Here is a 15,005-nt window from a genome sequence, read left to right on the forward strand (position 1 = left end):
GCTATTACCAGAAATAATCATAATCTTTGTCTGCACTATTTATAAATTCCATGGACCAGAGTCTTAGGACTCACTATTATCTGAACTCTTCCTCTGTTCAACTAAATGTTTGCTTCAAAGCTGTTCGGGATGCAAGAGATTCTTCCAATACAGCTGTCAATGCAACTTGGATTCAAGAAAGAGAAATACAAACTATTTTCCCCTTGTGTGAGGGTTACATCAGAACCTTTGCAAGTGGTGAAAGTATTGCCAAATGCCATGTTTATAGAGAAAGTACTTTCAAGAGGTTTATAAGTTGAATCTTAAAAACAATGAAACAGTAGAGTCCACTGTACACTGTACAGCACCAATGGTGAATGATTGGACCAATAAAAGCATGTATAGAAATACACAGTATAAAACATTTACATAATAAAATGTGCATCTGGCCCCACATGACAATAACCCCAGTTCTCTCTCTAAACCAGTTCCAGAATGTCCTTGATGAAGTAAGTTGGACCAGTAATCACAAAGTGGCAGCAGGTGGGTTTATAGCATGAGAAAGTGTATTCCTTTGCAGCCCAATCAGTACGCCGTCTCTTTGATGATGTTGGTGGAGAGGGTGTGGTTGCTGGAGATGCTGATGGAGCGGCGGGTTAGAGGGTGGGAGCGCCTCCTAGGTGTATGACGGCAGGGCATGCAGAAGTAGCGCAGCGTGGAGAAGAAGATCTGGCGGTAGGTGGCTGACACCAGGTTGTAGAGGATTGGATTGATGGCCGAACTGACGTAAAACAGGGCATTGGTCAGCATGTAGAAATAGTGGTAGAAGTCATACAAGTCACTGTGAAAAAAACAGAAGACAGAGAACCATTGTTCATGCTATACTGTATGTGTTTAATCTAAATATGTGGCATGTTAAACGTCAATGCATGATTATCAACTTATAAACATACACACATTTTGGTTAAGATGTAGATGCGGGGGCCCTGAGGCAAAAATTACACATAGGGTCCTATAAAGGCCTCTCCTTGTTTAACTGTTAAGAAGTATAATGAGAGTGGAAATTCTACCTTGCCTTATTCCACTGGGCACATAATTAAGGTTTGAGAATCAACAGGCTAAGAAGATTTGTTCAGCCAACCAGAGAGAGAGTGATGCCAGGTGAGTACTAATGGCTTCTGAGCATGTATTATTATACTAACCCATTAATCTGTTCTTTAGATGTCACTGCTCATTTCAGGCCTTGCTGGTCAGCTTTTAGAAAATATTCCATTGTCATTAACAGATTGACTACAGAGAAGTCTCTAAGTTTGCAATGTAAGCCTTTCACCAGCCTCTGGCTTTAGTTCTTGAATTTTTTATTGACTGTTGTGAAACCTTCCTCAATACCTCCAAAACAAAGGAGTTGCCGGTTGATTTTAGAAAGGCACAACTAACAACTAACCCTACTCTTATATATGGGGAGCCTATACAATCTGTCACAGAGTACAAGTACCTTGGCATTGTGCTCGACCACAAGCCTAAATGGGACAGGTGGACTGACAGATTGAATGCTAAGTCCCAAGAAAGAATGTTCTATTTTCGAAAATTGTTGTCTTTTAATGTCAGCAGTATTATAATCCAAACGTTTTATTGTGCTTTTATTGAAAGTGTTCTCTCTTTTGGAATCATCTGTTGGTTTGGCAACGCCACTGAAGCACAGAAAAAGTATCATAAAAAACATCCATTAAACTGTCATGCAATACATTTCCAAGTATGGAATGCATCTACAAACACAGAACACTGAAAAAGGCAAACGGCATTGTGGATGATCACATACACTCCCTTGCCTCTTCATTTGAAGTGTTGGCTTCTGGACGACGATACTGTGCTCCTGTGTTACCAAAAAAACTGATCCAAGTCCACTTTTGTTCCACAGGCCATCAACGTTCCTAATGAATGATGGTCCTGCGGTCACAAGGTTTTTTTCCCAGCTGGTCTGGACCCCCCATATTTAAATGCCTTGGTCCATGTTGTGTCCTGAGTATATATATCTGAAATTGTGTTTATTGTTGTTCTGTTTTCTTGTCTTATGTTGCCAAAAATGCCATGTGATTTCTGCTGCAACCTAATGACCGCAGGGACAATAAACAAACTACTACTACTGCTATTCATAGTGTCAACGCTACAGTAAGAGGAAATCAACTTTTTCTATGCTGGAATTAAATAGACACATACTGAAGAGTAAGATTGGCTTTGACAGTAAGTCCATGTTCATTTCATTATCAACCCAATAAGGCATTGCAATGCTTTATACTGTAAACTATGAAAGGTTTCATTCTTTTTTCTTAAAAAGCTTATTATATGCAATTTTAAATATTTGCTCTGCAACACACACAAGTGAGATCCTATGTTTTTAACTGAATGATCTTACTCTGTCCCTGTGATTGCTGTTGGAAAGGAGAAGGAAGAGGGAGATTAAGCTACACAGCAGGAGAGGAGAGGGACTTTAAGGATATAAAGATTACATAAGATGGGACAGGAGTTGGGACCGTGATGGAGGATGAGAGCAGAATTGAAGAGACTACAATCAAGCATGTCAGTTTAGGGAGATACTGAAGTGGAAAACATACTTTAGAGGAATACAAAGTTGACCTGCATGGTTAAAGTTTGCAGTTGTTATATATTTCTATTGTTCAAAAGAATGTAAAACCAGTTGTTGAAACATTTGTAGAAACAGTCAGAATCCCGTTTTCCACACAGTTTTCCATTGGTTGAGATTTAACTGGCACTCATCATCTTCATTTGTGCCCACTTCTTCACTGGCACAGAATTGGATGAGTGCAAACAACCTAAAAAAAACGGATGTGCCTTGTATATATATATGTGGTTTATGTATTTTAATGTGGCAATGTTTCATGTTAGGTTTTTATGACTGTTTAAAAGCCCTTCTAGGGATAGGCATTGGAAATTAGCAATAGCTATAAATGCTGTGATGCTGTACATTGAAGATTTGTGGCACGAATGTCTGTCTTAGCATCTGTCCCTGTTCAAATAAACATGAAATCAATCGTTTATCACGATGTGCCGAAGGAGGGAGTTGTTGGAACCAAACAATGTGCTTAAACTGATCTTGAGCAGAGAGCCTGTGACCCCAAGACAAATGGGGCACAGGAGGCCACCACATGGCTTCTCAGACAAAGGGATAGGCCCTCAGTTAAACAAGAAGCCTAAAAAGTCACACCTTGACGTGAAAAAGGTTTCTAAAATGGAGAAAGTCCATTCAACATGAGGAGAAACATGGTCAGGCTGGTGGAAGGTCTAAGAACTGCAAGCCATGCTCACCACTAGGCGCCGTTCCCAACCTGGCGTGGCCCGGATTTATAGCGTGCGAGGCGAGATCGTGCACCACTCTTTTTTTTTCAGCGGCGCGCGACAAAGGGGAAACAGGAAGCACGAACAAGCTCCTGGGCAACCGGATGCCAGGACTCTCAGAGTGACTGCAAGTCTCTCTTGTAAACTTACTGGGTTAAGATGAGTTCTTTTATGGTGAATGAAAGGCTTGATCTGACGAAGTAGGCCATCGAATCAAATCGATGCATTGATGTCAATGCTGCTGCCAGTTCTGTCGTCGTTGATCTTTTTCTTCTTCTTCTAGTCCGCAGAAAGAGCAAAGTTGGTAGCCTTTCCTCATTAGCGCCACCTCTGTTCAGGAGAAGACTGCAACTAGTGTCGCTACCACCAGCGCGGGTATAAATAGTTACGCCGATTTCATGACGTCACATATGCGCGCACCAGCTGGGCTGCGGTTACTGTAAAACACGCATTAGGCAGCAGAAGAGCCTGAGTCTGAAATAACGTTAGCAAGCAACTCGGCTAACGTTAGCAGCACCATCATAGCATCTAACGATAACTTTACAGAAGGATTCGAAAAGCCCTGTCAGCCAAGCAACTTCAGTTATCCTGGAAGGAGGTTCGGGACAGAAACTTTTCAACGGTCTTTTCAGCTGAGATGAGAATGAATGATAAGCCATTTCTTGTCTTGTGTCATTTTTTGTGTTAAAGTGCCATCTACTGGGCACAATTGGTAATTATCCTGAAATACGGGAATATGTTCAGCCTACTTCCTGTTCATGTGTGGAAAAGAACTACGATTTTACACGCTGGTTCAGTGTCTCCTGAAACTTTGGTTATTCTGCAAAAAGAATAAGTTGCTTTAAAGATTATTCCGTTCCCTGTGAGGGCAATGTCTGTAAGTACGATTGTTTTCATTGCATATGTTTTGTGTAACAGAAACCGCTGTGACGTGGTTAGGATCACATTTGCTGTGGAGAAGGCACAAGTTAGGCTATTCAGAAATTGTTGGCGAGGTCATTGCAGCCTGATTATTAGCAAATATTTTCAAGACAAACATCTCTGGTGTGGTTTTGATGATCAGAAAAGTAATTTACCTTAGCTATACTGAAACAGTCTATTGACGTAAAGTGCGCTTCTGTGATGTTAGGGTGTGTGCAGTGGAGTCGGAGTGGCGAGTGAACAGTGGAATTTGTGGCTGCCCAGGACTTTTCTAAAACTGCTCACTCACAGCCATACACTAAAATGACGTATTTAGCTGTCAAAATCTGAAACATTTCCCGGGGGGAGAAATCGTCAGACATTGATTATTTTGTTATTCAGCACCCCTGGTCAAAAAAAGTAGCCTGGGTAAACCCTGACGAACTTCCGGCAAATTTGAGATTTGCTCTGCAAGTCAGTCTGGCGAAGAGCCCATTCAAGCCCATTTCCAATGTCCCCAAAATCGAGGCACCAATCACAAATGCTGAGGCGGGCTTTACATCAATCACAACCGTTGAGGCGGGCTTTACGAGCAGCTTTTTGTTTACATTCAACATGACGGCTACCGAAGCGCAGCGTCACCCGGATTGTTGGTCTGATTGGTTGGACTATCCAATGCGCTCAGAGGCATTTGAGCGGCGTCCGTTGGTGACGCCCCTTTGGAAATGAACTGTCAATGAACCTTTCCCAGACCCACTCTCAGTTATAACTGAGAGTGGGTCTGGTGTCAACCAGGCTACAAAAATAGGTTCCCGCGTGCCTGTTCCCGTGGAGCGGCTGAGGGTGTGATTATTGTTACCACGGAGTAAGCTGTGCGCTCGCAGAAAGGAGCGGGGAAAATAACCCTCTCTCGTTATACAAAACCTCAGATTCTGCTGTAACGTCGAGTTAAGTTAGAATCTCGAGTAAACGAAGAGAGCGATTATTTTCAACCCACAGAGATCAAGAGATTCAAGTATTTTCTTTCTTTCAAGTGTGTTTTCCCTCCATTTCTCTCTTTCTCCTCATTCTAACACACGTACACACACACACACACACACACACACACACACACACACACGCATACACGCACAGACACAGAGAGACATGATCACTACATGTGGTTGTTTTTTTTATATATATATTTGTTATACTGTAAATAGTAGTTGTCTGTGATTATTTGTGTACTTATTGTAATAACAAGCTGGTTGAACACAGGTAGTGCTCAAATTCATTCCTTTTGTTCCTTTGGAATATACCAGATAAATTAACCAAGTTAATTAAGATCTGTATTGTAAAGGGAACCACCTAATGAGACTGTTTCACAGTTCAGTTATTGGCTCCTTAGTTCCAGGATGGTGCCCCGTTTTGATTGTTTGTCATTTTGGTGGAGTTATGAATGAACATATTCATAACTTTATTAATATTGATAAAACATCTTTGATAATTTGCCAATAATTTAATCTGTACCAATACCGACATTGAGCTGTCTTTCTTTCATAGGTCTAGTTTTGGTGATGGCAAACGACCAGACTGTCATAACTCACAAGAACAGGTAGTCCTGTAACCTCAGCAACATATGGAGTCACAGAGTAATGTAGGTAGGGCTAGATGGGACTAAGCAATGACTAACAAAGATAGCCCCCAGCTGGTTGACTGTCTGTGTGGCCTGTAGAAATGAAATGATAAAATGAACTATATTTAATGCCTACCAGAGCATGTGAGCAAAGTTTACCCGTGAGAATTTCTGCTGCTCGCTCACAGAGCTGTTTGTTATTTCCGATCCCCCGCTCAAAGCCGCTCCCGGGCCACTCTGCTCAATATTGCTTCACGATCAACTCAGATTTAACCCTGCTCTACTCAAATCGCTCACAGCTCACCCCCAAATAAGAAAAAAAACTGAATTGTATTTATTAGATAAACAGAAACCACCCTCTCTTCATGCCCGGAGCTCCTCCATTAAAAAGTCCGCCGGGTGACATGCACTGGCAGCATGGAGAGGGAGGGGGGCAGCGTTTCATCTGCATACTGTGCTGGAGAAACACAGAGACAGGCTGGGGCATGCTTCAAACTTATGGTGTGAGCGGTACTGGAGAAAAATTGGAGTAGGGGAAATAAGGCGATGCTCCAACATTTTAAAAATCTAATCTGTGCTCTATCCAAAATCCTCGAGCTCCGCTCACACACTCTGGCTCACACATATATTGCACCAATTAAATTACAGTACAGACATAGTGAGAAACAAAAATTCCACAACCCCCAGAAAACATTACTGTATGGGGCACTATCACTGCAGACAAAAACTACAACAGATTATTTTGATAATTGCAAGTATGACCAAATAAGTTGGCAAATCAAAACAACACAGTATACACATAATACTGTATACCGTACATTTATACATTTTTTGACTCAAGTGGTTCATTAGTGGAGCACCAGAGCAAAAGATTTCCCAGGGAACATACTGTATATGCCATCTTGTTGGTTATGTTCTCATTTCTTTACGGATAATTCGCACACCAATATGTCTCCCATGAGATCATACTGTAAAGGGCTGCAACTAAGCATCACTTTCATTGTCGATAAATCTGTTGATAATTTTTTTTCGTGATAATCGATTAGTTGTTAGGTCTATAAAATATCGATCAGTGCCCAACGAAATGCTCTCAAATGTCTTGTTTGGTCCACAATTCAAAGATATTCAGGTTACTTTCATAGAGGAGTGAAGAAACTAGAAAAAAAATCACATTTAAGAAGCTGGAATCAGAGAATGGGGATTTTATTTCTTCATAAAAAAAGAGGCTCAAACCAAATAGTCGATTATCATAATAATTGGCTATTGATTTCTTCGTTGACAACTAATCGTTTAATCTCTGCAGCCCTAATACGGTATTGTATTTCTTTATGTGCACAGGCAAAGCAAGGATGAATGGATACTAAATAGGAGGGTATGTAACACGGAAACAAGAGGGAAACAAAAAGACAACTGAACATACACAAATAACAGACAGAAAGCTCACGGTTATAAGTCATAACATGTCAATGTCCTCACACACAGTGTAGATACTCCCGAGCGTCATCTCAGTTACTAGAATCTGGTGTATTGATCTGTTCTGCTCTGGCAATGGACAAGGGTCACTGAAGTGTGCAGAAAGTCAGTGATGTCTGTCTGCATAAAGGGACCTCATTAAAGATGAATGAGGGTAGGATTGAAAGGGTCAACAAGGATAGTTTATTTATAATTTATATGAAATACGGGATTATGTTCAGCCTATTTCCTGTTCATGTGTGGAAAAGAACTACGATTTTACACGCTGGTTCAGTGTCTCCTGAAACTTTGGTTATTCTGCAAAAAGAATAAGTTGCTTTAAAGATAATTCCGTTCCCTGTGAGGGCAATGTCTGTAAGTACGATTGTTTTCATTGCATACGTTTTGTGTAACAGAAACCGCTGTGACGTGGTTAGGATCACATTTGCTGTGGAGAAGGCACAAGTTAGGCTATTCAGAAATTGTTGGCGAGGTCATTGCAGCCTGATTATTAGCATATATTTTCAAGACAAACATCTCTGGTGTGGTTTTGACGATCAGAAAAGTAATTTACCTTAGCTATACTGAAACAGTCTATTGACGTAAAGTGCGCTTCTGTGATGTTAGGGTGTGCGCAGTGGAGTCGGAGTGGCGAGTGAACAGTGGAATTTGTGGCTGCCCAGGACTTTTCTAAAACTGCTCACTCTCACCCATACACTAAAATGACGTATTTAGCTGTCAAAATCTGAAACATTTCCCGGGGGGAGAAATCGTCAGACATTGATTATTTTGTTATTCAGCACCCCTGGTCAAAAATAGTAGCCTGGGTAAACCCTGACGAACTTCCGGCAAATTTGAGATTTGCTCTGCAAGTCAGTCTGGCGAAGAGCCCATTCAAGCCCATTTCCAATGTCCCCAAAATCGAGGCACCAATCACAAACGCTGAAGCGGGCTTTACATCAATCACAACCGTTGAGGCGGGCTTTAGGCGACGACGATAGCACATTTCTTTACGGATAATTCGCACACCAATATGTCTCCCATGAGATCATACTGTAAAGAGCTGCAACTAAGCATCACTTTCATTGTCGATAAATCTGTTGATAATTTTTTTTCGTGATAATCGATTAGTTGTTAGGTCTATAAAATATCGATCAGTGCCCAACGAAATGCTCTCAAATGTCTTGTTTGGTCCACAATTCAAAGATATTCAGGTTACTTTCATAGAGGAGTGAAGAAACTAGAAAAAAAATCACATTTAAGAAGCTGGAATCAGAGAATGGGGATTTTATTTCTTCATAAAAAAAGAGGCTCAAACCAAATAGTCGATTATCATAATAATTGGCTATTGATTTCTTCGTTGACAACTAATCGTTTAATCTCTGCAGCCCTAATACGGTATTGTATTTCTTTATATGCACAGGCAAAGCAAGGATGAATGGATACTAAATAGGAGGGTATGTAACACGGAAACAAGAGGGAAACAAAAAGACAACTGAACATACACAAATAACAGACAGAAAGCTCACGGTTATAAGTCATAACATGTCAATGTCCTCACACACAGTGTAGATACTCCCAAGCGTCATCTCAGTTACTAGAATCTGGTGTATTGATCTGATCTGCTCTGGCAATGGACAAGGGTCACTGAAGTGTGCAGAAAGTCAGTCTGTCTGCATAAAGGGATCCCATTAAAGATGAATGAGGGTAGGATTGAAAGGGTCAGCAAGGATAGTTGACCTTTTCATTACATATACTCAGGTATGTGGCTTCTGCTTTCGTAATGGAGGAATACAGTTTGCTGTGGAAGATTCCTCAAGCTGCAGACATTTTTTATCATAATTACACACGACATGGACAAACTGTGGACCACAGGTGCAACATTTTCAAACGTGGTGATTCTGTGCTCCATGCACATCAGTCAGTTTCCTCTAGAGGCTGATTCATTCAGGAGATTCAATCTCACTGTCATGAATTTATCAGAGAGGACTGATATTGCCAGCAATGAAAAGCAAAATGTTTTACTGGTCGTGACTGCTACCAGTCCTTGCAACACTAACGGATACCCCCTACTCCCAATCCACATCCATCTGCACTGGGTGCTTCTTGGCATGAAATCAGCAATTGAAATTGGAAAATGTAGCCCTGTTTCTGTCAATGGCACACGTACAAACACTCCACTATATCAGATGCCTCTCAGCTCAAGTGTAGGAAACTTACAATAGAAAAAAGGCTGCAATCAATCTTTGGACAGCATCTATCTAATAGTTATTGTACTTGACCAGTCCAGTCCACAGCGAGTGACACAATGCAGGACAAGTGTGTGCAGAAGGAATGAAAATTATTCATTATTGATTGGTTTATCACCATAAATAAATTAATCAATACAAATACATGAACCAACAACATAGAAAATGAGGGACATGCAGTGTTAACTGTCAGGAAATGTACAGTTGTTTTAGTGTAGTACTTGGTGGTATCTTGTGGGGTCTAATCCATTTTTTTTTCAATCTTTAGGTTGCCTGGCTTCCTTGTGTAATAATGCTTATAAAGCATCAACCCTGTTATGCACAAGTTATAGACATCATTTTTTCCCCAGGACAACCTTGGCTATTAGGATATGTATGCTGCAGGGATGAATGTATACATTGTTGAAGTATAAATGCAAAAGAAAAAACTTGAATTTGAAATTGAATCTCACAGAAATGTATTGAACATTGACAATAATGAACTTGAAGACTTTTGGCTTTTAAAAATTTTTGTACCAAGTTTTGGACATCAGTGGTAACAAAAACAACACTGTAACTAACACAAATTTTAGATTCTTTTCCAGAAAAGCCCATACGCTTTTATCCAAAAAGTCAGTTAAGCCATCTCCAATGCATGTCCTGTCTGCTATGAGACATCAGAAGGCCAAATCACACTCATTTAAACACCCAGGGCTGACAGAATGACCTGAAGCTCTGCTCCGAGAAGGGATCTTGTAGAGCGAGGTGGTCATTATAGCGAAAACACCCCTGCAGTGGCGGTTCTACATTGAATTACACCCTAGGCGTGACTCCCTTTGACCTTTTCCTGTCCATCTCTGTGTTTATTTGGCACTTGACAATCAACAGATTTCCCATCCCTCCAACACTGTCACTCAGTACCAGAAGTCAAGACTAAATCAATTCACCTTGGTGACCACATAATTGTGTAGGATTACCTATTTTTATTAGTCATTTCACACACATCAGAAAAACAAAAATGTGCAGGAACTATAGGCCTGTATTTATAATATTATAAATTAAAAGTGCGTTATTTGGAAGAAAGTCGAGGTGTGACTGACTTTAGCCCACTAATTCCATTAGAGTATTGCTCTATACAGTGGATCCCCCGTTCCCCCCCTTGTCCATACCATTTTGGAGACCCAGAGATGAACTATCCCCCGCGCCCCCCTCCCCTTTCCCCTTCTCACACAGCTTCTGTGCAAGGCACCTTCTTAGCAAGCAGGGGCGCCTGCAGCTGCAGGGGGCGCCAATTTGCCAATTCCCCACACAGTGAAATGATAGATAATAGAAAACCGCTTCGCGGCGCAGAGGATTACATATTGATTTAAAAAGGATTTTATTGATTTAAAACGGTTTGTATTGCTTCCGCTAAAGAAAATAATCCGTTCAGTCAGAATTAACAGACCTGCAGAATGCCGTGACTGACCAATCAGAATCAAGTATTCAACCAAGCCGTGCAATAAGCATTTTCATTACGCTGTTATATCATTATTTTGGCTCGTTCGTTCCATGTTAGTACGTGTAACAGCGAAGTAACACATCACGTCAGGAAAGTGGCAGCAACATCGCGGATGTACAAAGACACTGTAGTTTCAGGCTGGTTTAAAAAAGCTTCTGGAAGGCCTACAAAGGCATGGAAGACCATATTGAATCGGCGCATTTCTCTGCTTATAAACACTATGCCGTACACTTAGCCGTACACCACGGTGTACACTAAGCCATACACTAAGCTGTACAATTTCTGTTCGCCTGTTAATTGCTGATGAAAGGGGCAAGATGATGTCACTATCCGCAGTGGAAAACAAATATAGAAACTGGTACCAAAAAAATGGAGTTGAGTCAAACAGAGCCATACCATACAGTTGAAACACGTTATAATGTATACGCTTTGATTTTGATGAGAGATTAGGAGCCAAACCAGTAGTTTGAAATTAGTGGTATCATAAAAACAAACTGCACTTTGCGTTTTCATTTTTATAATGATTAACAAGACATTCTCACTTCCATCGCGTCAAATACGGACCCTTGGTCAGGTACCTTTGGCGTTTGTTATTGATGCTAAAAGTCTTCTTTAGCGTCATATCTAAACGCGCGTTATAAAATGTACGCTTGAGCGACACGCAGGACAAGAACTTTGCATTTTCTGGGTTACTTACTACATACTACTCGCTACCGTTGTCACTTAATACTACCCCGTCTTAAAGCGCCGCAGAACTGCTGCTCTACCCAGTGCGTTCTGTAAGGACATCTCAACAAGCAAGCAAAAAAGAGAAAACAAATTATTTCCTAGATTTCTTTTCCAACTGACTTTGACAACCTTATTTTAACAATGCCTTTTACCAGGCAGGCATACAGGACAAACATATTTTCAAAATAACTCTGTTACATCTGAAATGTAGCAAAACTGAAGGCTGTCCTTTTGTACTGCAGGAGAGTGACTCACAGTGTTTTCATGATGTCTGTGCTAATGTGTCACAATGTGGTTTCCTGGGTGCCTGAATAATAACGGTGCTTGCCTCCACTGCAGGCAGGATACACACACCAACACACGTATACAATATTAACATAATCTACTTATTTTAAAGACAAACGGCTGCTCATATTTTTTTACAGCCAGTGTTGGATGGCAACTAATTACTTAGTGATGTCATACAATAATCATACCAATTTCTTATGAATATGTAATGCAACTAATTTTAACTAATTTGAGTAATATTACAGTTGTATTGCCTCACAGGAAATCAGAAATTGAAGGTCAAAAGAGAAGAAATGTTTTCAGGTGTCTCACTGTAATAAAACATACAGAAAAACAAAGTTTGCTTGCTCTTTCTTTGCACACATAATAAATCGTACTTAAGGCTGTGCACAAACGTACATAACTGCATCACAAACTGAAGACACACCGAGAAGCTCGGATCTACAGTAACAGGCAAATAAGCAATATGTTTTAAGCTCAGTGTTGCTCCTCAGGCAACGACGGATAGGATCCGAGGAAACACTAGAAACAAGAACCTGTTTGTCCAGCCTTCATATAGAGTAGAAATACGTGGCTTTGCCAGCACTAACACTTATTTACTGAAATGGTGTCTGTTCGATTTACAGTAATTATGGAAACAATATACAGTTTGAAAGGGCTAATCGGTAAATCAGAGAGAGAGGCAGACAGAGAGAGAGAGAGAGAGAGAGAGAGAGCGAGAGAGCGAGAGAGAGGATGATAATGGTAAATGGAGGCAATCTAATCAGGAAGATGCATCTGTCCTGCTCCTCTTTGTCAGATGCCCTTAACTGACGGCCCTCTAAATGTTGGCTATAGCCAATATTTGTATGCACATATTTGTGTCAGGGTTTTGGTATTTTGTTCTGTTTTATTGTGTAGTCTTGTTTCTCTGTTTTGCGTGGTTTCCTGTTTTATTTTGTAGTCTGTCTTGTCTCCCTTGTCTAGCTTTCTTCCTGTCTTTGTTTGTTTCCCGCCTTTTTTGATTTGTTCCACCTGTTGTGTCACCTGCCTCTCGTTCCCTCATTACCTTGTGTATTTAGCCTCTCTGTTTTCCCTTGTCTCTGGTCGGATCGTCTCGTTTTCTTTGCTGTGCGTTCTGTTTTGTTTCTGCATTCCCTGTCGTGGATTTCCCTGATGTATTGGATTATTGCTCCAAGTAAGTTTTGCTTTTCTTTGAATAAAGCCTTTAAACTGCATTTGGGTCCCAACCTTGCCTGCCTTCGCACCAGCCGTGACAGTACGATCCGACCATACTAGGGACCCAGTAGTTATAGAGTTTTTGCCAGTTTTTCACCCGCTGGACTCTGAGGGAGAACTTTTGATTGAGTTTTTCCGCTCCCTGCATGAGGAGGACCCCGCCTTCGCTAGGCACCTTATGGAGGTGCGTTGGCAGGCCACAGCACAGGAGTTTCGCTTCCCCGTCTCCATGCCTGTTTTTTGTCCTGAGCCTCAGCAGACCTGTTTATCTGAGCCTGAGCTGACCAGTGTATCTGAGCCTGAGCTGACCAGTGTATCTGAGCCTGAGCTGACCTGTGTTCCTGAGCTTAAGCTGACCTGTGTTCCCGAGCCTGAGCTAACCTGTGTACCTGAGCCTGGGCTAACCTGTGTATCTGAGCCTGAGCTGACGTGCAACCCTTCTGTTCCCGGGCTGGCGTGCAGCTCTCCTGACCCTGGGTTGACGTGCAGCTCTCCTGATCCTGGGTTGATGTGCGGCTCCCCTGACCCTGGGCCGAGGTGCAGCTCTCCTGACCCCGGGCTGACGTGCAGCTCTCCTGACCTTGAGCTAGCGTGCAGCTCTCCTGAATTCAAGCTAGCTAGCAACCTCCCTGAGTCCAGGCTAGTTAGCAGCTCTTCTGAATCCAGGCTAGCTAGCAGCCTTCTTGAGCCCTGGCTGGCTAGCAGCCCCCTTGAGCCCCAGCTAGCTAGCAGCCCTCCTGAATTCAAGCTAGCTAGCAGCCTTCCTAAATCCAGGCTAGCTAGCAACCCCCCTGACTCCAGGCTAGCTAGCAGCCTTCACAGTGTCCCCAAGCTGCCCAGTGTCCCAGCACTGCCCAGCTTCCCCGAGCTTAGTGTCCCTGAGCTTCCTAGTGTCCCAGAGTTCCCTAGTGTCCCCAGGTTGTCCTTGATCCTGGATCCCCGGCTGGCTAGCAGCCATCCAGATCCCCGGCTGGCTAGCAGCCTTCCTTATCCCCAGCTGACTAGCAGCCTTCCTGATTCCCGGCTGGCTAGCAGCTTCCCAGAATCCCGGCTGGCTAGCAGCCGCCCTGAGCTTCGGCTGGCTAGCAGCTTCTCTGAACCCCGGCTGGCTAGCAGCCTCTTAGATCCCCAGCTGGCTAGCAGCTCCCTAGATCCCCAGCTGGCTAGCAGCTGCCCAGAACCTCCGCTGACGTGCAGCCTTCCAGAATCTCCGCTGACGTGCAGCCGTCCAGAGTCTTCGATGACCGCTCTGCTAGAGTCTTCCAGTCGTCTAGAGTCTTTGATGACCGCTCTGCTAGAGTCTTCCAGTCGTCAAGAATCTCCGATGACAGCTCTTCAAGAGTCTTCCAGTCGTCCAGAGTCTACGATGACCGCTCTGCTAGAGTCTTCCAGTCGTCTAGAGTCTTTGATGACTGCTCTGCTAGAGTCTTCCAGTCGTCCAGAGTCTTCGATGACCGTTCTCCCAGAGTCTGCGCTGACCGGTCACCTAGAGTCTACGCTGACCAGTCTTCTAGAGCCTCAGCTGACCAGTCTTCCAGTGCCTTCGTTGACTTCGACCTCAGAGACTGTGCCATTGTCCGACACCTCAGAGACTATGCCCTTCCCTGGTACCCCTGAGACTTCACCCGTCTCCGGCATCCCAGAGACTTTGCCTTTGTCGGTCCGACCGACTCCTGCTCCCCGTGGTTTGTCAGCGGTCCGGCCGACTCCTGCCCCCCGTGTTTTGTCGGTGGTCCGGCCG

The 15,005-nt window shown here is 42.8% G+C and overlaps 1 protein-coding gene across 1 annotated transcript in view; it reads right to left on the minus strand.

Annotated features, from left to right (window-relative positions):
- Nucleotides 1–235: 235 nt before the first annotated feature.
- Nucleotides 236–15,005, minus strand: part of ntsr1 (neurotensin receptor 1 (high affinity)) — a 53,292-nt gene continuing 38,522 nt past the window's right edge. Inside the window, exon 4 of the mRNA XM_031286793.2 lies at nt 236–820. Coding sequence (XP_031142653.1) covers nt 565–820 — 256 coding nt within the window. The 3' untranslated portion in view covers nt 236–564. The remainder of the gene's footprint in view (nt 821–15,005) is intronic.

This window comes from Sander lucioperca, chromosome 12, assembly GCF_008315115.2.
Source record: "Sander lucioperca isolate FBNREF2018 chromosome 12, SLUC_FBN_1.2, whole genome shotgun sequence".
In the NCBI taxonomy this organism is placed as follows: Eukaryota; Metazoa; Chordata; class Actinopteri; order Perciformes; family Percidae; genus Sander; species Sander lucioperca.